General features: G+C 44.5%; 2 protein-coding genes across 2 annotated transcripts in view; one reads left to right on the top strand and one right to left on the bottom strand.

Moving 5' to 3' along the window:
- The window catches only part of zbtb21 (zinc finger and BTB domain containing 21), an 80,933-nt gene extending 67,401 nt beyond the window's left edge, over positions 1-13,532 (bottom strand). The window contains exon 1 of the mRNA XM_038801440.1: positions 13,359-13,532. Coding sequence (XP_038657368.1) covers positions 13,359-13,481 — 123 coding nt within the window. The 5' untranslated portion in view covers positions 13,482-13,532. The remainder of the gene's footprint in view (positions 1-13,358) is intronic.
- The window catches only part of LOC119968654, a 130,112-nt gene that overhangs the window by 48,667 nt on the left and 58,113 nt on the right, over positions 1-23,332 (top strand). The window lies entirely within an intron of this gene.

Genomic DNA, 23,332 nt, shown 5'->3' with positions numbered 1-23,332 from the left:
CCACACAAGTGCCAGGCAATGACTATCTTCAACAAGAAACAATCTAATCATCATCCCTCGACACTATCATCATTGACTCCCCCACAATCAACATCCTAGAGTTTACCATTGAGCAAAATTGGAACTGGACCAGCCATATAAATACTGTGGCTACAGCAGCAGGTCAGAGGTGAGGAATTCTGTGGTGAGTAACTCACCTCCTGACTCCCCAAAGCGTGTCCACCATTTACAAGGCAGAGGTCAGGAGTGTGATGCAATTTTTAAAAAAATTTGTTCATGGAACGTGGGTGCCACTGGCTGGTCCAGCATTTATTGTCCATTTCTAATTGCCCTTGAGGAAGCAGTTAAGAGTCAACCACATTGCTGTGGGTCACATGTAGGCCAGACCAGGTAACGATGGCAGATTTCCTTTCCTAAAGGACATTAGTGAACCAGAAGGGTTTTTACGACAATAGGCTATGTTTCATGATTAGATTTTTATTAAATTCAGATTTCACCATCTGCAGTGGCGGGATTCAAACCTTAGGTTTCTGGTTAACCAGTCCAGTGACAATACCACTGCACCCCCACCACTACGCCACCGCCTCTCCTTGCCTGGATGAGTGCAGCTCCAAGAACACTCAAGAAGCTTGACAAAGCAGCCCACTTGGTTGGCACCCCACACACAAATATTCACTCCCTCCACCACCACTGCACAGTAGCAGCAGTGTGTACCATCTACAAGATGCACTGCAGGAACTCACCAAGGCTCCTCCAAAGACATGACCACTACCATCTGGAAGGACAAGAGCAGCAGATACATGGGAACACCACCACCTGTAAGTTCTATTAGCTTGATGGTTACACTGTCTCTTGATGCTGATGGTCATTGTCTGGCACATATGTGCGTAAATGCTACTTGCCATTTGTCAGCCCAAATCTGGATATTGTCTACCTCTTGCTGCATTTGGACATGGCTGCTTCAGTGTCTGAGGAGTCACGAGTGGAAGTGAACAGTGAACAACTTCTGACTTGATGGAAGGAAGGTCATTGCTGAAGCAGCTGAAGGTGGAGCTGAAGGTGGTTGGGCCTTGGACATTGCCCTGAGGAACTCCTGCAGTGATGTTCCGAGATGACTGATATCCAACCACCACAAACATCTTCCTCTGTATCAGCTATGACTCCAACGAGGAGTTTTCCCTGATTCCCATTGACTCTAATTTGCTAGGGTTTGTTAATGACACAATCAAATGCTGCTTTGATATAAAATGCAATCACTCTCACTTCACCTCTGGAGTTCAGCTTTTTTGTCTGGGTTTGAACCAAAGGTCAGGTGCTGAGTGATCCTGATGGAACCCAAACCGAGCATCAGTGAGCAAGTTATTGCTAAGGAAATGCCGCTTCATAGTACTGGTGATAACCCATTTTATCACTTTACTGATGATCAAGAGTAGATTGATGGGCTGGTAATTGGCTGGGCTGATTTGGCCTGCTTTTTAAAAAAAATGTTTTTATTCTCCATTTTCACATTTTCCTCCAAAATGTACACCCCGCCCGCAAACAGTAAACGGTAACAAATACAAAATCAATCCCCTTAACAATAACAACGATCCCATCCTCCCACCACCCCAAACAACGGCCCAACTGTCAATATATGCATCCAACAAAACAAACCCTCCCACGGTGGAAACAAAAAACAAAGTCGAAAAAGAAAAAGGAGTCCGGGATTACCCATGGTCACCACAGAGTCCGTCCACCCTCCCCCCCCCCCCCCCCCCCCCCCCCACACACACACACACTCAACGCCGTCCAACCTCTGAAAGAGTACCGTACGTGATACCCAAGAGTTGTAAACCCCCCCCCCCCCCCCACCCAACTCCTCCCGTCCACTGCCTCTTGCAAAACCCCTCCCCCAACCTCGGTTCCTTCCCCCCAACTTTCCACCCCGGCTAGACCCCTCAGACCCTGTTCTGCCAGGCTTCGATGGTCGCAGCCCCTCCCCCCCACCTCACTCCCGTTCACTGGCCAGTTTAAACCGGCCAACGCGGAGGCCCCCGCCCGGGTCCCTTTCCCGGCCCTAGGAAAGCCCAGAAATCTCCTTTTAGCACACACACCCCGCATATCCACCTACACCCCAAAGAGCCCTCACTTCGAGTGCAAGTCCCATCAGTTCCCTTGTCCAAATGTGTACAACATTGGCTCCTTTAGCACATACACCCGCACGCAGTGAAACAAAAAAGAAGAAAATACAGTCCTGTGGTTACATCGGCACATGGCCATTTCTCAATTTCTCAGTTCTGCCACAGTCCTTCTGCCTTCGCAAACTCCTCCGCTGCTTCCGCCGTTCCAAAATAAAAGTCCTTGAGCCAAGTCACCCTCAGCTTCGCTGGATATACAATGCCGCACTGCACCTTGCTAATGTACACTGCCCTCTTCACCCGGTTGAAAGCAGCCCGCCTCCTCGCTAGCTCCACTGTAAAGTCCTGGTATACACGTATACCAGCTCCAGCCCACTGCACCACCCGCTTCTGCTTGGCCCAGCACAGGACCTTCTCCTTCACACTGTACCTACGGAAGCACAGAGTCACTACCCTTGGCAGCTCACACGCCTTTGGTACAGGCCTCCACGACCGATGAACCCGATTCAGTTCATATCGGGAGGGATCCTCCCCCTCCCCCAATAGTTTTGCCAGCATAGCGGCAAAATACTCCGTCGGCCTCGGCCCTTCAACTCCTTCGGGCAGTCCCACAATCCTCAAATTCTGTCGCCTGGATCTGTTTTCCAGGTCTTCCATTTTTCCTTGCAGATCCTTGTTAACCTCCATCACCTTCCGCATCTCCTTCCCCATCGAGGCAAGTTGATCACCGTGCTGCAACAACATCTCCTCCACTTCCCTTGCACCCACACCTCCGCCACTGCCGTCGTCACCGGGGAAATCGCCTCCTCCACCAGCACATTCAAAACCTCCCTCGTCTCCTTCCTCATCGCCTTCTTTTTCCTTGGTGACCCTGTGGTGACCTCTCCACTCCCCGACGGGCCTTCAGCTGTTTTTTTAATGGCTGTTTTCTTGCTGATCCTGGACATCTTCTTCTGCTGTGCCTTCTCCCTGCCTTTGACGCCTCCGTGGACCGATGTGTCCTGCTTTTGGTGTACAGGGCACACCTGGGCAATTTTCCATATTGCCAAGTAGATGCCAGTGTTGTAGCTGTACTGCAACAGCTTGGCTAGGGGCGCGGCAATTTCTGGAGCACAAGTCTATTGCCGGAATATCAGGGCCATAGCCTTTTCAGTAGGCAGTGCCTTCAGCTGTTTCTTGATATCATGTGGAGTGAATTAAATTGGTTAAAGACTGACATTGGTTCTGGGGTCCGCTGGAGAAGGCAGAGATATATCATCCACTCAGCATTCTGGCTGGAGGTTGTTGAAAATGCTTCAGACTTATCTTTCGTGCTTTTATTTTTGATCGTCCTATATCCTGTAGCTGGACAGCCGTGGAAAGATTATGAATAACATATTTGCAATTTCCTCACCTATTTCCTTTAATACCTGGATAGAATCCATCAGGCCATGGAGATTTGTCTAAGTACCTCAGAATACCTGGAGGGCGTGAAAAGCACTATATGAATGTAAGCTCTTTATTTCTCTAGCAATGATCATGTGCTCTCCATATGTATTCACACCAAAATCCTGTGTATAGATTTACACCTTCACTTGCTTTTTAATAACCTCCTGAAGAATTTAATTTATGAACTGACGGGAATGGTCCTTTGCAAAGCTTTAAAAATAGCACAACTGCAGTTCACACAAAACGCAAATTTGGAGAGTGCCTGACACTTCAATGTGTCAAAAAACATTTTAAAAATAAAGGTGTGCCGTTTTTTCCCGACTTAGGAGTTTACAAGAATCCAGCAATCTGTTAACTTCTCTCACCAAACAGTATTAACACTGGAGCGGCGGCCTTGGTTTATGCATTCAAGCCCTGGAGTGAAACATGAACCCAGAACCGTGTGACTCAGGCGATGGAGCTACCAAATGAGCCATGGTTGAGGATATAAGGTTTAGTGACGGTAGTGGGGAGAAGGGTGCAATCAATATCCCACAACTCCAAACGGATCTCATAATGTCATGAATAGGAGCAAGCCTGAGGATTGGGAACATTATAGAAACCAACTGATTTCCTGCTATGCTTTGTGTTTTTAGACAATACCAGATGCCGACTGACCTGGCGTTTTTCCACCTTTCTGCCTTATTTCGGAATTCCAGCAATTTCAGTTGTTACCAGACAATCAATCACATTGGTAAACAATACAGGTTGACTGCTAAGTAAACAGTCAACCTCACTCAAACAGCCTACTGGGAAATGGGAGAAAATATCAAGGGTGCACGTCTGGGGGTAGGGCTGAGGTACATTGTTGAGGCAGAGTAGAGAGAACTTTACAGTCGCACTGCTTCACGCCATCATCAAAATGTTATGTTGTAAAATTTGAGGCCTAATCTGGCCTGAAGCGAAACATAATGCCTGCTCCAAGGAGCTCACCCCTTGTATTCTGAGTTCAGACTAGATCCTGCCTCTTGCTACAAAATTTTATAAAATTAGTCCGCTTTGTACTGTGATGCTGATATTTGTGTATTCATCAAAAAATGAGATGTTAGCAAACGTGTTCCAAAGCAGTCTAGATAATTAAGTGCTTGCAAATACTTAAAACGGTTTCTTCCCGTGTCTGTGTGGGTCTCACCCCACAACCCAAAGATGTGCAGGGTAGGTAGATTGGCCACACTAAATTGCCCCCGAAATGGAAAGAAAAAATCGGGTTCTTTAAATTTATTTTGAAAAAGTACATACTTAAATGCTTTTAACATGGGATCGCCCAAACTTTAATTAAAGCTGCCGCTAGTGTAGTCCAGTAGCTGTTTGAACCTATTAACCTCCCAAAGTCTCACTCAGTTTTATTATTTCTTTGTAAATAATTGTTCGAGTTTTGTTCTAATGTGCTGTACCGTCCATTTCTACAGCTGGTTTCCAACAATTCATATGGAGTACAAGTTTTGCAAAGTCATCAATACTTGAATCTTGTTTTATGAGGTCAACACAAATCAACTTAACCTGAGAACATAAGAAATAAGACCCGGAGTGGACCACATGGTTTCTCGAGCCTGGTCTCCCATTCTATACAATCACAGCTTATCATCTGCCTCAACTTCAATTTACCATCCACACACTTTATCACTAGATTCCTGGCTTGTAGTTCCCGTTTTTTTATCTCCCTTCTTTTTTTCACAAAAATTTACATTTTCTCGCTTCCAAATCGCTGGAACCTTTCCAGATTCTAGGAAATTTTGTAGATGACTAGTGTATCCACTATCTTTGACCCACCTATTTTAGAGCTCGAGGCCATCAGCTCCTGGGGATTTGTTGTAATTTAGTCCCTTAAGTTTCTCTACTGAAGTAACTACTATCAGCAGAGAAAAATTAAGTTATTCATTCTTACATGAGCTGGTTTAGCTCAGTGGGCTTGACAGCTGGTTTTTGATGCCGAACAAAACCAGCAGCATGGGTTCAATTCCCGTACCAGGCGCGGGAATGGGACAACGAGTGGCTTTTCACAGTAACTTCATACTTGTGACAATAAAAGTTTGTTATTATTATTAGCCCCTTGATTATCCTCTATTTCTGGTGCATGTATAGTCTACTGTGAAGACAGAAACATTTCTTGGATGTTTGCCATTTCCTAATTCCCCATGACAATTCCTCGTGTTTCTGCCTCAAGGTTCTATTTACTTTAGCGCTCTCCTTTTTATAATTTTTCTGCCCAGTTTCGAACCTGGGACCTTTCGCGTGCGAGGTGATCATGATAACCACTACACTAGAGAAACAGCTGACTCTTGTAAGACTTTGTGCAATCCATTTCAATATTCCTGGCGAGTTGATTCTCATTCTATTTTCCCCCCCTTATTTATCAACTTTCTGGACAACCTTGTCTGCCAACATTTGGTGACAGCGATAATGGTGGGCGGTGGGAACTGGTGGGTGGGGAGGGGGGGCATAAAAACAACAGAAGGCAAGTGGAGCCCGAAAAAACTGCTTGGAGGACTGTTTTCACAAGAAATAGATGGAATTGATCGGGGGGAGGTGGTCAAACAAATGAGATGGGAATAGGAGGGGACAACCTGAATGGCATGGGTGGCTGTGAATGAGATGATGGTATTAGTTAACAACGACAAAATGGCAGGGATACGTATTTGATAAAACTCATCATTGGAAAGCTTTCCCTTGTGCTAAAATTGAAGATTTATGTGATTGAATGAAAGTTTTATAAGCTGTCTGGTCAATTAAAAGAATACATGCATTGATTCTGCATCCTAAGATGGTGATAACAGTCTGTGTCCTCCAGAGTTTCTACACAGACTAACTCCAATAGGCATGCCATTGCACAAACTTAAACATTTTCTTTTAGAGTACCCAATTCATGTTTTCCAATTAAGGAGCAATTTAGCGTGTTCAATCCACCTACCCTGCACATCTTTGGGTTGTGGGGGCGAAACCCACGCAAACACGGGGAGAATGTGCAAACTCCACATGGACAGTGACCCAGAGCCAGGATTGAACCTGGGACCTTGGCGCCGTGAGACTGCAGTGCTACCACTGCGCCACCGTGCTGTCCCTCCCATTGCACAAACTTAAGACATAAGGAAGAAGCAGTTAGCATATTTCTACAAAATTCAAACACTAAACAGGAACTTCATAAAGGAACAAGACTTGTAAGCTGCTTTCTTCAATGGTTTAAGAAAAAAATTAATGTTCTCAATTAATTTTTTCCAATTAAGGGGCAATTTAGCGTGGCCAATCCACCTACCCTGCATATCTTTGGGTTGTGGGGGCGAAACCCACACAATCACAGGGAGAATGTGCAAACTCCACACGCATAGTGACCCAGAGCCAGGATCGAACCTGAGACCTCGGCGCCGTGAGGCAGCAGTGCTAACCACTGTGCCACCGTGCTGCCCGTTTTCTTCAATGATAGATGCTGACATTATAACAGGCAGATTTTAAAGGAAATGGAGCGGTTATTCCTTGAATAATATTGAGTCCATCAGATAAAAATCTGCCTTTCCAGCCCAGAAGAAAGCAATTCCCAACAAAGTGAAGAAAGCAGAGTATATTCCTCCACTACGCTGTATTACAATTTTGCAGCTCTTCCTCGAGATGCTCTTCCCTGCCTGGTTGATGCTCTGTAACTATGAAGCTGCAAAGATAAATCTTTTAATTAAGAGGTTCTAAGTCACCGAGGAGACTTCTGGACAATCCACTCCAACAACCTGCTCTGAAAACTCTGCTCATAATTTAACAGCTGCGTCAAATTCCACCACAGCGGCAGAAAACAATCAACAACTTTAGGGGGAGAGATATTGTCATTGGGCTAGTACTCCACAGACCCAGGCTAATGATTTGAACCAATGGCCGATGATGACATTTTAATTAAATTTTTTTAAAAGCTTGAATTGAGTCTAATGATAGATTGTTGGTAAACCTCCTCTGGTTCACTAATGTTGTATTTTAGGCAAGGAAATCTACCGTCCTTACCTCGTTTGACCGACATGTGACTCCAGACCTACAGGAATGTGGTTGCCTCCTAACTGCCCTTTGAAATGGTCACTCGGTTCAAGGGCAATTAGGAATGGGCAATAAATGCTGACCCATTCCAAAGAATAATAAAAAAGAAATCAACCAATTCACAACATTGTAAAAGAAAGTCCATTTGTCCTATCTCCCAATCTTAACGGACACTTCAAAAAATTCTAAGATCCAGATCCACACCTTCACCAAAAACTAACCAGTTCTTCCTTGAACCATACCCTATCTGTGTACAAAGTGTAATTGAAATCTGTCCATTAGTTTTGAGATATATTATTTACAAACAGAACAAGGATAAAAACATTATCTCCACCACCTTCAATGGCAGAAGTAATTAGGCTTTTATAGTCTATGACAATAAACAAGAACAAGGCCTCAATCTTGATAAATCTGTATTTATATTTCTGTCTTTACACACGGAATGGACAACTTTATGCGTTTCCCAGAATAAGTCTTTTTTGTTAAAGTCTTAAACTCTGTTAAAGTCGTAGGTGAAAGAATGACTAAAAAAAAGTTTTAAAGAAGTATTGTTGCAACAAAGATTCGACTACAATTTTTTGTGGTTCTCTGCCAGTTCAAAAATACTTTTTTTCTCCAGACTCTGGTTTACAAGTTTATTTAAAATGTTCTTTTAGGGCGGCACAGCGAGTGTTTAGCACTGCTGTCTCACGGCGCCAAGGACCCGGGTTCAACCCCAGCCCCGGGTCACTGTCCGTGTGGAGTCTGCATTCTCCCCACGTCTGCATGGGTCTCATCCCCACAACTCAAAGATGTGCAGCCTACTCGTGACAATAAGCGATTTTCATTTCATTTCAACTGGATACCAGAATTTCCTTACACACAGGTCTAGCCTTCTACAGACAAAACCTTAACCATAATTTTGCCTCCCCCACAATCGAAAGACCATGAAACAGGACTACCATTTGGTGAGATTGTTAAAATGGTCCTTTGCAAAATTCAGTGACTCATTTTGCTCGAAGTAAAGTAAAGGAAACAGTTCTGTGTCAGTTTAAATCACGAACAGCCCATTAAGCTATCCTCCGGGACTATCATTTTGGTTTTGGCATCTTCCTCCTTCCCGAGTCCAGCAGTAAAGCTCAAGCCTGGTTGCTTCATGTTGCTCTTTACAAACACTGGTCTCATGATGCAAAAGCAAAGGTCATAGCATGTAACAAGCACGTATTTCCTTTTGATCTATGCATCTGCAATGCTCACATTACCAGCTTTTAGGATATTTACCAGCAAAGTTGTTTTAAGTGCATCCAGACAATGAAAAAAGAATGCCTCCTTAGATTATACTTCAAATATGGATAAACATTTCCTATTGCCATGGTGTTTCATTTAAACGAGTTTGTAATATAAACTTCCCTCAGTGCAATGTCAAGGCCCTTTACCACCATCTTCTACTTCATATAAGCAGCAAACCATGACATCACTTAGCAAGAGAAATGGCTAGCAACTCATTGTTCAAGCTGTTTTTAACTCGAGAACAAAACGCAAGAAAACAAATAAGAGGTGTAGGCCATTTGGTCCCTTGAGCCTACACTACCAAGGGTCATTGGATTGTGGCCTTAACCCTGCCTGTCTGTCCTCCATCACCTGCGACTCCCTTGTTGTTCAAAAATCCAACTCTGTCTTGAATGTATTCAACGGTAGCACAATAATTAGCACTGTTGCTTCACATCACAAGAGACCTGGGTTCGATTCCTGGCTTGGGTCACTGTCTGTGCGGAATCAGCACGTCCTCTCCGTGCTCCATAAAGACGTGCTGTTAGGTGAATTGGACATTCTGAATTCTCCATCAGTGTACCCAAACAGGTGCCAGAGTGTGGCAATTAGGGCATTTTCACAGTAACTTCATTGCAGTGTTAATGTAAGCCTACTGTGACACAAATAAAGATTATCAATGACCTACCTTCAACTGGTTGTTGGGGAAGAGACTTCCAACACTTAACGCCCCTATGAGAGAATACATTTCTCACCTGTCTTGAATAAGAGAAGCCTTCTTTCAGAAATATTGCCCCCTTGTTCTAGATTACCCAAGGGGAAAACATCCGCTCAGCATCTACCCTCTCAAGCCCTCAGAATCTTACATGTTTTCATGAGACCATCTCTCATACTTCTAACCTCCAGAGTATAGGTCCACCCTGCTCAACCTTTTCTTATAAGACAAACTCATTTCAGGAATAAGCCTAGTGAACCCTCTCTGTACTGCTTTAAATGCGAATATGTCCCCTCTCAAACAAGGTGACTAAAACTCTGCTCCTCTAGTTGTGGTCTCACAAGCGTCCTGTAAGATTGTACAAAGTTTCTCTACTTGTATACTCTGTCCCTCTTGAAATAAAGGCAACTCTACTGGCCCGAATGACTGGCATGCTTTAAAATTTTTTTTAGAGTACCCAATTCATTTTTTTCCAATTAAGGGTCAATTTACCATGTTCAATCCCCCTACCTTGCACATCTTTGGGTTGTGGGGGCGAAACCCACGCAAACACAGGGAGAATGTGCAAACTGCACACGGACAATGACCCAGGGCCGGGATCGAACCTGGGACCTAGGCGCCATGAGACTGGAGTGCTACCACTGCACCACCGTGCTGCCCTCCTGCATGCTTTTTGAGATTCATGTAGGACACCCAGATCCCTCTGTACTCTTTCCATTTCAACAATATTCTGCTTTTCTGTTCTTTCCGCCAAAGCAAACTACGTCAATTTTCCCACTTAAATTCTCCAGCTGCAAATTTTTTTGAGCTGTTAAGTTAAACAGCAATACCAAAATAAACTTGCCAAATTCAGATTCCTGGGGCTAGAAAGACACTTCTTAAAAGCTTCAGCTGCTAATCTGTTTTCCTTAGTGCAGTGCGAGACCAGTGCTTAATATTCCAAATAGAACTAGTGAACCAGGTTCACGATCAATGAATTAAGATTCTTGCACAAATAAAGTGGAGAGCTGACTGACCACTTGGATATGATCGATGTAGAATGCAAGCTGACTTTAATTTAATTAGCTTTAAAAACACAAATAATCAAAACAGGATGCAATTTCAGTTTCCATTATAAACCAACAAAAAAATTGGTGACGTCAAAACTGGTAAAGTGCCTTCCGGTGCCAGATTTCTCAGCTAGAGATTTAACTTATAGCGAGGTAAAAATGGGGAACCCAAGGTGCATTTTGAAATAGTTTTTAAAAATTGTACACTCTTCTCAGTCATTCCACTGTAAATGAACTTGACACTGTACATTGGGTTTTTCTACAAAACTTCCATTCCCAGGTTGCCTCAGTGATTAACCGATGGCCTACTTTCAGATTTTTTTCACGAACAAGTTGGCAATTACAAAAAATGGTGATAACATCCAAGTGTGGGTGACAACCTTGAAACAAGAGGGAGTTGAAAGGTCTGTATTGGCCCACTTTGTGCAGTAAAATGCTATTACAGCAGTGGAGCACAAACTAGATAATATATTTCCCAGAATTACTGCAACACTTGTAATGCAAAAAGGGATCTGCGACAAACCTGATTAAGTGACGGAGGGGATAAGCTTGGTAAAGTATCCATGTAAATGCATAAATAACAGTGGTCAATTCACACAAGTTATTTATTCATTCTTCCACAATCCAGAAAAATATTAGGTAATACACCAGGATATATTTCAGAGCCAGCAGTTTCAACCTCCACCATAATTTTTAACTGGCTCTGTTGGTAGTGAAATTCTACAAACGTAAACTTAGTGGTTTGAAATTGCTTACGTTCATACAGTTCTATAATTCTATTGTACAAGTTTCATCACTCGTGTAATTTCTCTCTCCAGGGCCTCTTAATTTGTTCCATTATCAGTATGGCCTCTGACTCTAGATTCAGGCTGTGTTCACTATAATTGCAGCAATAATGTGAAATCTTTATGAATTGATTCTACAAATTGTTGCGTGAATTTAGATTTAAAATACAGGAACATGAATCTTCAATATTTTCAGATTAAAAGTGACCACACTTCAAAAGTAGTTGCAACGTGTTTGCATGTTTTAAAAATGCAAAACACAATATAATGTTACCCAATCTTAGAAGATTGAAATTGCATCGAAGTTAAACTATATATTGTAGTTAGCAAAAACAAGTAGTTAAAAAGGTGCGTGTGGAGCTTCGTAAGTGGGTAAACTCAGCCAGGCATAGCTGTTCCATCCACTGAAACATCATTAAATAGATTTTTATTACCACCATACAGCCTCTGCACACAAACATTTGCAATCCCAAAAAATCATACCTCCCTGATTAATTGGCAAATTGAGAACTTCAATAATGACTGTGTTAATTAGAAAAAAATATCACCCCTCAACGATTGAGGTTTTAAGTGAATGAAATGAAATGAAAATCGCTTATTGTCACGAGTAGGCTTCAATTAAGTTACTGTGAAGAGCCCCTAGTCGCCACATTCCGGCACCTGTTTGGGGAGGCTGGCATGGGAATTGCACCGTGCTGCTGGCTTGCCATGGTCTGCTTTAAAAGCCAGCTATTTAGCCCAGTGTGCTATTCGTACAGTACAGTAATCGAACACAGAATGTAATCAAACTTTCCAGTGACGGATTACATGGATTTTTGATCTAAACAGGTTAAAAATAAAAATGAGAGTGTTAGGATCGCACTGAGGCGTTTAAAATTTCACATCCCCTCCCTTCCAACTGGACTCCCTTCAAAGCTGCAGAAGAGTTTACATTTCAGGCAATAAGAAACTGGATTTAATTTGCAAAGCCTCAAACTCCCGGGCTTACATTTCAGGCAATTGGAAACTGGATTTAATTTGCAAAGCCTCAAACTCCCGGATACATTCTTAGAATCTCAAATGCAATTTAGTGGGTCAAATGCTGGGCAAACTCAGATCTGCAAACTCAGGGGCTGTTTAGCACAGGGCGAAATCGCTGGCTTTGAAAGCAGACCAAGGCAGGCCAGCAGCACGGTTCAATTCCCGTAACAGCCTCCCCGAACAGGTGCCGGAATGTGGCGACTAGGGGCTTTTCACAGTAACTTTATTTGAAGCCTACTTGTGACAATAAGCAATTTTCATTTCATTTCATTTGACTGGCAGCATCTGTGGAGAGAGAGAAGGGAGTGAACGTTTCGAGTCCGAAGTTGGGTGGTGGCAACGTACAAAAACTACATTTCCCCACTTAGGACACATTTAAAACTCAAGCGTTAGAGAAGGATTTCCCCCCAGTTATGCTGTAGACGACATTGCCGGGAAACAATTCGGAATTTAGTAGTCTACGTAAAAAAAGAAAAGGCGTGCACCAGGAAAATAAAGGGATGCACAAGAAATAAGAGGATGGACAAAAATAAAAGGGATTCATAAGAAATAAAAGGGATTCAAAAGGAAAAATAGATTCATTGGAGAAAAAAGGGATGCATAGGAAAAAAAGATATTTAAGAAAAAAAAGTATATAATAAAGGGACAGACAATTCCACTGTACTCCACGCTACATGAACGACGCACGCGCAGTAGCGATAATGCGACCGCTCCAGGCCCGCCACGCGTCCAGGGCGCATGCCCCCGACGTCAGGTGCCGCCCGCTCACGCACGCGCAGTGGGCTCTGCCAAGCCGCAGCCGAACCGCCGCCGATGGGGGGAAACCGCCTCGGAGTTACGTCAGGACGGGCCCGCTCTTTTTTTTCCCACATATATCGCTCCCGGCTCACGCAGACGAGCCGGGAGGACTTCCGGTCGCCCGCACGGCACTGCCGGCTAATTCACGCACCTTGTTCACCGGCGCCTCCGATTTGGCCGCCCAGTGCCCGCTTCCGTTGATTATATTTTTGGCTTTAGAATTTGGTGCCGCGCGCCGCCGCAGTGATTCCATCCATCTTGAATTTGACGTCATCCCACACTAGGGATGAGGTCATTCCACCGGCCGCTCGTCACGCGCGCCGCTTCCCCATTGGCCCGCGCTGCGAACCGGGTGGGCGGGACCAATGCGTCACTTCCGTCCACGCCTGTCACTCACCACCTGGAGGGGGACGGGCGCTGCGCTCACGCCCTTAAAGGCGAACTCCTCTCATTTTCCGTCTATAGACGCAAATTAGTTTCTCCCTATTTCCAGCGGTGAAGCACGGCCTCGCCTGGGATGCTACACCCCCTGAGGTGGCTTTTTTCAGGTCCCTGAGCTGGTGAGGGGAGAAATGCCAACTGAGGCGTCTGTCATAGAACATGATGTGGAGATGCCAGCGTTGGACTGGGGTGAGCACAGTAAGAAGTCTTACAACACCAGGTTAAAGTCCAACAGGTTTGTTTCAAACACGAGCTTTCGGAGCACGGCTCCTTCTTCAGGTGAATGGAAAGGCTTGTTCCAGAAATGTTTATATAGACACAGTCAGAGATGCCCCGGAATGCGAGCACCTGCAGGCAATCAAATCATCAAAGATGCAGAGAGAGAGGTAACTCCAGGTTAAAGAGGTGTGAATTGTCCCAAGCCCTTAAAGGCGAACTGTATGTCATAGAACATACAGTGCAGAAGGAGGTCATTCGGCCCATCGAGTCTGCACCGACCCACTGAAGCCCTCACTTCCACCCTATCCCTGTAACCGAATAACTCCTTCTAACCTTTTTTTGGTCACTAAGGGCAATTTATCATGGCAAATCCACCTAACCTGCACATCTTTGGACTGTGGGAGGAAACTGGAGCACCCGGAGGAAACCCACGCACACAGGGGGAGGACGTGCAGACTCCACACAGACAGTGACCCAGCCGGGAATCGAACCTGGGACCCTGGAGCTGTGAAGCATTTATGCTAACCACCATGCTACCCTGCTGCCCCTTGAAATAAAGCACAGAGAATTTGAGTTGAAAACACTACTTCTTGAGCGAGGTGCTCTTGGTGGACTGGCTGAAAGTTGCAGTTTGTTCAAAGTCAGCACAGGAAGAGGTAAATGTCACCTGGGTCCTGGGATGGGAAAGAAGAATGGTGGTGGTGGGGGGGGGGGGGGGGGGGAGAAGAAGAGGGAAAAGAAGAAGAAATAGGAGCAAGTGTAGGGAATTTGGTCCCTTGAATCTGTTCCACAATTCATTGAGATCATATCTCATGTGGCTTTAGCTCCACTTTCCTGTCTGCAACCCTTACTCTCTTGCTGATGGAGAAAGATCTGTCTCACTCGGCCTTGATCATATTCAATAACCTGCCTTCACTGCTCTCTGTGGAAGAGGATTATAAAGACGAACAACCCTCCCCAAGAAGAGATTCCTCCTCATCTCTGCCCTAAATGGGAGACCCCTCATTTTGAAACTGTGCCCCTCGTTCTGGATTCCTCCACGAGGCGAAACATCGTCTCAGCACCTACGTTGTCAAGTCCCCTCAGGATTTTATATGTTTCAATAGAATCACACCTCGCTGTTCTAAATTCCCAATAAATACGACCCAACGTGCTCAACTTTTCCTCTTCAGACAACCCCTTCATCTTCCCCGAACTGTTTGCAATGCAAATATATCTGTCCTTAAATAAGGAGATCAAAACTGTTAATCAGCATTCTCAAGTGTAGCCTCACCAATTTCCTGTACAGTTGTGTGTGCGTATATATATATATACATTCAATAGAAAAATTAATTTGGCAAAAACTAGTCTTTAACATTCCAACTTTTGTCAATAGATAGCTCATTTAAAACATCAGTATTATGTAGAATTAAAATTTTACTGCAGTATGACTGATTAATAAATCAACAAATTTACACAATACATATAATCCTATAATTTACCTGAAGAGAGAACTGCAATGCCAGTAATCTATCCTCCTGATGTCAAAAGATATTTGATGAGTAACGTATGTCTATTGACATAGGGGCTGGTTTAGCACAGGGCTAAATCGCTGGCTTTTAAAGCAGACCAGCAGCACGGTTCAATTCCCGTACCAGCCTCCCTGAACAGGTGCCGGAAAGTGGTGACTAGGGGCTTTTCACAGTAACTTTATTTGAAGCCCACTTGTGACAATAAGCCATTTTCATTTTCTTTTTCACACTAAGCAAACTGGGATGATTTCATTACTTAAAATGGCCACTTGTTCATTTAATGAGACGTTAAAGTCAAGTAGACAGTTATCGTAAACAGCGAAAGCAGAACTGGACAGGGAGAAGAACATTTGCAAGCCTTGAGCGAGATTAGGGAGGAGAAGAACTTCCTCGCGGCGCAAGAACAAAGGTCATGCATTCGTGACAAAAATACCATTAACTTTGTGTTAGTTGATGTTGTTAAAAACAGAATTTGAGTCGTACCATTGAGAATGGTGTTCTGGGTTTATGGACACATTAACAGACCCGTTTGATTAAAATGGAGGTTCGGAAGAGAGAAGAAAAACTGTGGGATGTGGGAAGAAAACATGACCGAGTTGGAATTAAGTAGATTGTGGATCTCGTAGCTAAACAGCCATAAAGCTACTTTTTCCTTCCGGTATTTGCCTTTTGAATTGAGGTGGTGGTAGGATCAAGGTTTGAGTTCTGATTGTTGGTTTGATCATATTTATTGATAATTTTAGTAACCAGTTATTAATGCTGCCACCTCATAAGGTAACAAAAATAAGTCTTCCACCGGAGACACTAATGCTAATTATAATCCTGCACTATGTTGACTTGTCTGTGATGAGTTACCACAACAAAAACCAAAGACCAACCCTGGTACCCCTTGCTATGTATGCCTCTGCTTGATGAAGCTTTTAAATGTGACAATAGCTTTTTTGTTTCAGAAGGTGAGGCTTAAACATTCTGCTCCTCAAATAAAAGCATTTGTTTCAATTACGCCAACGCAATACCTGCTGAAGCACAATGTATCAAATTTCTGAGGGATTTAGAGAGTGGGTAGAAGCGGTTCCTGCTGCCAGAAGCATTGAGAACCAGAGGACACCGATTTAAGGTGATTGGCAAAAGAACTAATGGTGACTTGAGTGGTTAGGATCTGGAATGAACTCCCTGAGAGTGTAGTGAAGGCAGATCTAATCATGGCACTTGAAGAGAAAAACATTGCAGAGCTCCAGAGAAAAGATGGGACTCCCACTCCTCCTGACAACTGAGTGGCTCTTGCTATTAGCTGGCATGGGGATGTGGGCTGAATGACCTCCTATGTATTAAAATCAGGACGATAGTGCATTGTAAATGATCCCATCAGCCACATGAAATGAAAAATGAAAATCGCTTATTGTCACGAGTAGGCTTCAATGAAGTTACTGTGAAAAGCCCCTAGTCGCCACATTCCGGCGCCTGTCCAGGGAGGCTGGTACGGGAATCGAACCGTGCTGCTGGCCTGCTTGGTCTGTTTTAAAAGCCAGCGATTTAGCTGAGTGAGCTAAACCAGCCCCTCTCTGGAATTCCCTCACTAAACCTCAAGGTTATGATCAATACCCCCCCCTCTGATTCCCTATTTGGGCTAATGTTTTGCTTTCCTTGCACCCCTGTGAAGACCTTGACCTGTTCACGGTAGGACAGTGGTTAGCACTGTTGCTTCACAGCTCCAGGGTCCCCAGTTTGATTCCCGACTTGGGTCACTATTTGTGTGGAATCAGCACGTTCTCCCCGTGTCTGTGTGGGTTTCTACCGGGTGCTCCGGTTTCCTCCCACAAGTCCCAAAAGACCTACTTGTCAGGTGAATTGGACATTCTGAATTCTCCCTCAGTGTACCCGAACAGTCGGCGCAGTGTGGCGACTAGGGGATTTTCACAGTAACTTAATTGCAGTGTTAATATAAGCCTACTTGTGACAATAATAAAGATCACTATTATTAAAGGTGCTCTATTAATGCAACTTGTTACGGAATAAATTCAGGTCTTTGTTTTTCATCACTCTTAAACCATAAATGGAATAAGGGCTCGAATTTTATTACACCCTTCACACCCTCAGGATGTCTCAAAGCACCGTACAGTCAATGATGTACTTTTAAAGAGTGATCACTGTTGCAATTTAGGAAATGAGACAGGCAATATGTGCACAGCCACCTCCCACAAACAGCAATGTGGTGGTAACAACAGTTACTAGTGATCTTGCTGCAGGATAAATATTGGCTGACACTAGGGATGATTCTCTTGTCCTTCTTCGATATAGTACCAAGGGATAATTCACGCCCACCTGAAAGAGCAGATGGGACCTCGGGTTACGTCTCATCGGAAAGACGGCGTCTCTGACAGTGCGGCACTCCCGGCCTAAATTTTTGTTCTCAAGTCCTGAAGTGTGTTTGGTCCAGAGTGCTACCCACTTTCACTTGCATAGCACCTTTCATGAAGTCAGGACATCCAAAAATGCTTCTTAGCCAATTATGTACTTTTTTTCGAGTGTAGTCAGTATTATAATATAGGAGTGCTCATTACCTTTGGCTGAAGGAGCACTGGTCACAAACAGGAAGTGCTGTGCAAGAAATGTAAGATCTTCTGTTGTAAACAACAGTGACAAAAGAAAGCAGTGGAAAGATAGGCTTATGTCGCACACACACGCACACACACACCCTCCCAGACAGACACATTTCACCAAATGCCTGGAGTATGAGAGAAATCATCCTGTGCATCATGGTGACATTTGGCATCACAGTGTGGAATGTGCAACCTGGATTAACACAAACTGCTGAGGTTTCCACCGAGGAGGAGAACTGTACTGAGGCGAATGGACAGCAGCCAGTGCTGGCAGGTAAGCCTTGTTGCTCAGATATCAGAGATTGTGATGTTTGATAAAGCCCGAGGAACAATTTAAAAGGAGCATTCTTGTTAGTCTTGCAAGCATTGCTGAAAGTCAAGCGACCCATGACCAGGTTTAAGTCTGGACGCTGAATTTCCTCTCGTATTTTGATGATGTGATCAACGATCACATTCGTTTCAGGCATTGGACTGGGGTGGGCACAGTAAGAAGTCTTACAACACCAGGTTAAAGTCCAACAGGTTTGTTTCGAATCACTAGCTTTTGTAGCGCAGCTGCTTCCTCCGGTGAAGTAATATTTTGATGATTTTGATCTGAGCATTATGGACGTGAAAATGAACTCAAAAGAGGATAAAAATCGGAATAACAATTCACAAGCCGTACTGCTAACGAGTCGATTAGACAACATGAACCTGCATTCGTCACAGTGCTTCTAAACTCTCAAAATAATATCAACATTTTATGATACGTAGTAGCGATAATCCTTATTACTTCCAGTAACGCTCATCTCAATCCAACTCCACGTTTCCCCCTCATTTCTTACTGTGCCTCTTTTAATTTTCCAACCGTCTACGTACAAATTGTCCAAACGCTCCCTGAGTTTCCACAGGTGCCTCAATAGATTTCTTGCCCTTTTTGTGCTGTCACCAGAGCAGTGCCTTGGGGGTAAGTTGGCTGTGCATTGATAAACTACTAAACTTAACCTGCTGTGGCCGATATATCAATGCTCTTTGAATGTCTGGATTCAAGGCAACAATATTTTATATATGAATTAAGAGCTCCATGAAATTGGAAATGATTTGCAGTGTGTAAAGTGTGTGCTGAGTTTTATTTTTGAAAAATATCAGGAATAGCAAATATCTGGCACGTTCGCAGGCTGTAGGATGGTTTAATTATTCCTGTTAATGTGCTGGACTAAAACTGTTTTCTTCATTTCTGTTTATGGGATTTTGCTTTGCTCAAAATAGTTGCCATTTTTAACTTAGAAAATACACCATCTGATTAGCTCAACCAGTCCACGTCAGTCTTTATCTTCTCCATGAGCAAGTCTTAATTCCATTTTTCCATTTTGTTTGTCACTGTATTTCAACATAATCCATTTGCATGTAAATGAGTTGTTAGAGATGTTTTTAAGCAACACAATAAAGTGTGACTCAATTGCAGGACCTTTTTGTTCCAGAAGCCCATAGAACTCTGCAAGTAGCAAGCAAGTCATTAGCCGCAGCCCACAAATGACCACAGCTATCTCTCAATTGGTTACATATAACGTGGGGGGGGGGGGGGGGGGGGGGGGGGGGGGGGGGGGAGGAGGAGGTGGTACAATTCCGCAAGTGGGGTAAGGCACGGAGGCAGGCGTACATGAACCAGCATGGCATTCCTTTTAGCCTGTCCCACACAACTGTTATGCTCGTCATCAGAATAGATACACTCCCCACCCAATCTGAAAGCCAAGGGATGTGTGCCAGATTGTGAGTGGGTTGAACCCAGTATAGGTAGTCTTGCCTCGAGTTAGAATGTTGTTGGTTTAACTTGCACTGCAGGACCTGAGCACAAAATCATGCTGACCCTCCAGTGCAGCACTGAAGAAGTGCAGTACTGTAGGAGATGCCACCTTTTCGATGAAACATTCAACTGCAGGCCTATCAGACCTGTCAGCTAGATTTGAAAGATCCCATGGCAGTGTTTTGAAGAGTCGAATCTTAGAATCCCTACAGTGCAGAAGGAGGCTATTTGGCCCATCGAGTACACCAACCCTCTGAAAGAGAACCCGACCCATGTCCACTCCCCCATCCACCCCACAGTATCCTGCACACCCCTGGACACTAAGGGGCGATTGATGATGGCCAATCCACCTAACCTGCACATCTTTAGACTCTGGGAGGAAACCAGAGCACCCGGAGGAACTCACGAAGACACAGGGAGAAAGTGAAAACTCCACGCGGACAGTCACCCAAGGCTGGAATTGAAACTGGGTCCCTGGCACTGTGAGGCAGCAGTGCTAACCACTGTGCTGCCATGCCACCCTTGTGCCAACGTGCCGTCCCCAAGAGTAGGGGACTTACACTTCCTGGTTGATCTTTATCCCTCAGTGGACATCACTAAAATGGATTCTCACATTGCCGAAATTAGCTGCCACATTTCCTACATTCCAGCAGTAATTACATTTCAAAAGTACTTAACGGCATGTAATGTGTTTAGGCGCATCCAGTGGACTGGAAAGGCATTATATAAGTGCACGTCTTGTTTTGATCTTCTGGGATCCCCAAATAAAGACCCAGGCTAATTAGAGAAAGCATATTTGAAGCCAGGAAGACGCAAGGAGGCCGATTCCTGTCCAAGATTTATCAACCTGCCGGAAGACTGGAGGATAGCAAATGTTGTCCCCTTGTTCAAGAAGGGGAGTAGAGACAACCCTGGTAATTATAGACCTGTGAGCCTTACTTCGGTTGTGGGTAAAATGTTGGAAAAGGTTATAAGAGATAGGGTTTATAATCATCTTGAAATGAACAAGTTGATTAGCGATACTCAACACGGTTTTGTGAAGGGTAGGTCATGTCTCACAAACCTTATTGAGTTTTTTGAGAAGGTGACCAAACAGGTGGATCAGGGTAAAGCTGTTGATGTGGTGTATATGGATTTCAGTAAGGCGTTTGATAAGGTTCCCCACGGTAGGCTATTGCAGAAAATAAGGAAGTATGGAATTGAAGGTGATTTAGCGGTTTGGATCAGTAATTGGCTAGCTGAAAGAAGACAGAGGGTGGTGGTTGATGGCAAATGTTCATCCTGGAGTTCAGTTACTAGTGGTGTACCGCAAGGATCTGTTTTGGGGCCACTGCTGTTTGTCATTTTTATAAATGACCTGGAAGAGAGTGTAGAAGGATGGGTTAGTAAATTTGCAGATGACACGAAGGTCGGTGGAGTTGTGGATAGTGCTGAAGGATGTTATAGGATACAGAGGGACATAGATAAGCTGCAGAGCTGGGCTGAGAGGTGGCAGATGGAGTTTAATGCGGAAAAGTGTGAGGTGGTTCACTTTGGAAGGAGTAACAGGAATGCAGAGTACTGGGCTAATGGCAAGATTCTTGGTAGTGTAGATGAACAGAGAGATCTCGGCATCCAGGTACATAAATCCTTGAAAGTTGCCACCCAGGTTAATAGGGCTGTTAAGAAGGCATATGGTGTGCTAGCCTTTATAAGCAGGGGGATTGAGTTTCGGAACCACAGGGTCATGCTGCAGCTGTACATAACTCTGGTGCGGCCACACCTGGAGTACTGCGTGCAGTTCTGGTCACCACATTATAGGAAGGATGTGGAAGCTTTGGAAAGGGTTCAGAGGAGATTTACTAGGATGTTGCCTGGTATGGAGGGAAGGTCTTACGAGGAAAGGCTCAGGGAATTGAGGTTGTTTTCGTTAGAGAGGAGAAGGCTGAGAGGTGACTTAATAGAGATATATAAGATATTCAGAGGGTTAGATAGGGTGGACAGTGAGAGTCTTTTTCCTCGGATGGTGATGACCAACACGAGGGGACATAGCTTTAAATTGAGGGGTGAGAGATATAGGACAGATGTCAGAGGCAGTTTCTTTACTCAGAGAGTAGTAGGGGTGTGGAACGCCCTGCCTGCAACAGTAGTAGACTCGCCAACTTTAAGGGCATTTAAGTGGTCACTGGATAGACATATGGATGAAAATGGAATAGTGTAGGTCAGATAGGCTTCAGATGGTTTCACAGGTCGGCGCAACATCGAGGGCCGAAGGGCCCGTACTGCGCTGTAGTGTTCTATGTTCTATGTTCTAACCTATTCCTTGTAATCAGGTTTCTGCAACTAAGGTCTTTATTGTAACAGGTGATTTGACAAAGTACTTGAGATTTTTGCTTTTGTCATTAATATTTTGGTGTCTGACATTCAGCTCCTGAACTTGGGCTGTAGTATTAGCAAGGTAAACAAGCATTGAGCGATAAAGAGGCAGCCATCAGGGTACATCAGCTGTGAATGATGCAGAACAACAGCATCAGATGACAGGAAAACTAATGTGTTTTTTAGTGAGTTCCTGGGGAATAAGGTAGGGAGTGGATATAACAGAATTCCAAACACATGTGATTTAACGAGAAAGAAAGAGTCCCTTTTTGGGCACGTTTGAGAATGTCACCACTATCAAACTGGACCCTTTTTTGGCCATGACGAATAGGGCTCCAGCGAGGTCGCACATACTTCACTTCCTGCAATGACGGCATTTTTAAATGCTGCCCCGATCTCTCGACCCCCTTTGGATTCCCAACCATGGTCATCGGACCCCTCCAATGCTCCAACTTACCTGTTAGGTCTCCTTGAGCCCCCCATTCACTCCACCTCATAAGGGCAGTGCACCCCCCGGGCCTGACCCCTGGAATGTGAAGCTGGGCACTTTGGACTTTGGCAGTGGCCCTGCCAGGCTGCCAGTGACACCTGAGCACCCTGGCAGTGACACCTGAGCACCCTGGCAGTGCCACATTGCCCAGGTGGCAGCCTATCCACCCCAGAGCCCGACAATGTGGAAGGCCTCCGATGGCTCAAGAATCCCCTCCATCCCCGGCCAGGTGCCATTATTCCTGTTCCACATTTGTGTGGGCCAGCGCCAAACGGCGCCATTGCGAGGTCTCCCAGGCATAGGGATTCATTCCCGGGAGCATCGATCGGCGACATATTTAAGTGAGCAGTTGGATCTTGCCAAGCGAGGGCAAGATCCGGATCGTGATATCTTGCAAGGTTTCGGTAGGTCTGACGAGGCATTCCAAGCTGCGCAAATATTACGAGAGGCCTCTCGCGAGATTGAAGGGCCTCATTGCGTCACCAAACTGGCCGTGACGCGGCTGTTTGATCGTGCCCATGGTTTGTTACTGTATCACCTGCCTAATTTGGACCCAAAATTGGTGTCTTTTCTCAGGTTCAAAACTGAACAAATGGCAGGACAGAGCACATACTTATTTTTTTTTCAAATAAATTCATTTTTTCCAATTAAGGGGCAATTTAGGGTGTCCAATCCACCAAGCCTGCACATCTTTGAGTTGTGGGGGTGAAGCCCACAGAAATACGG

Source organism: Scyliorhinus canicula, chromosome 7, assembly GCF_902713615.1.
Source record: "Scyliorhinus canicula chromosome 7, sScyCan1.1, whole genome shotgun sequence".
In the NCBI taxonomy this organism is placed as follows: domain Eukaryota; kingdom Metazoa; phylum Chordata; class Chondrichthyes; order Carcharhiniformes; family Scyliorhinidae; genus Scyliorhinus; species Scyliorhinus canicula.
This window is presented reverse-complemented; position numbering and strand designations above follow the sequence as displayed.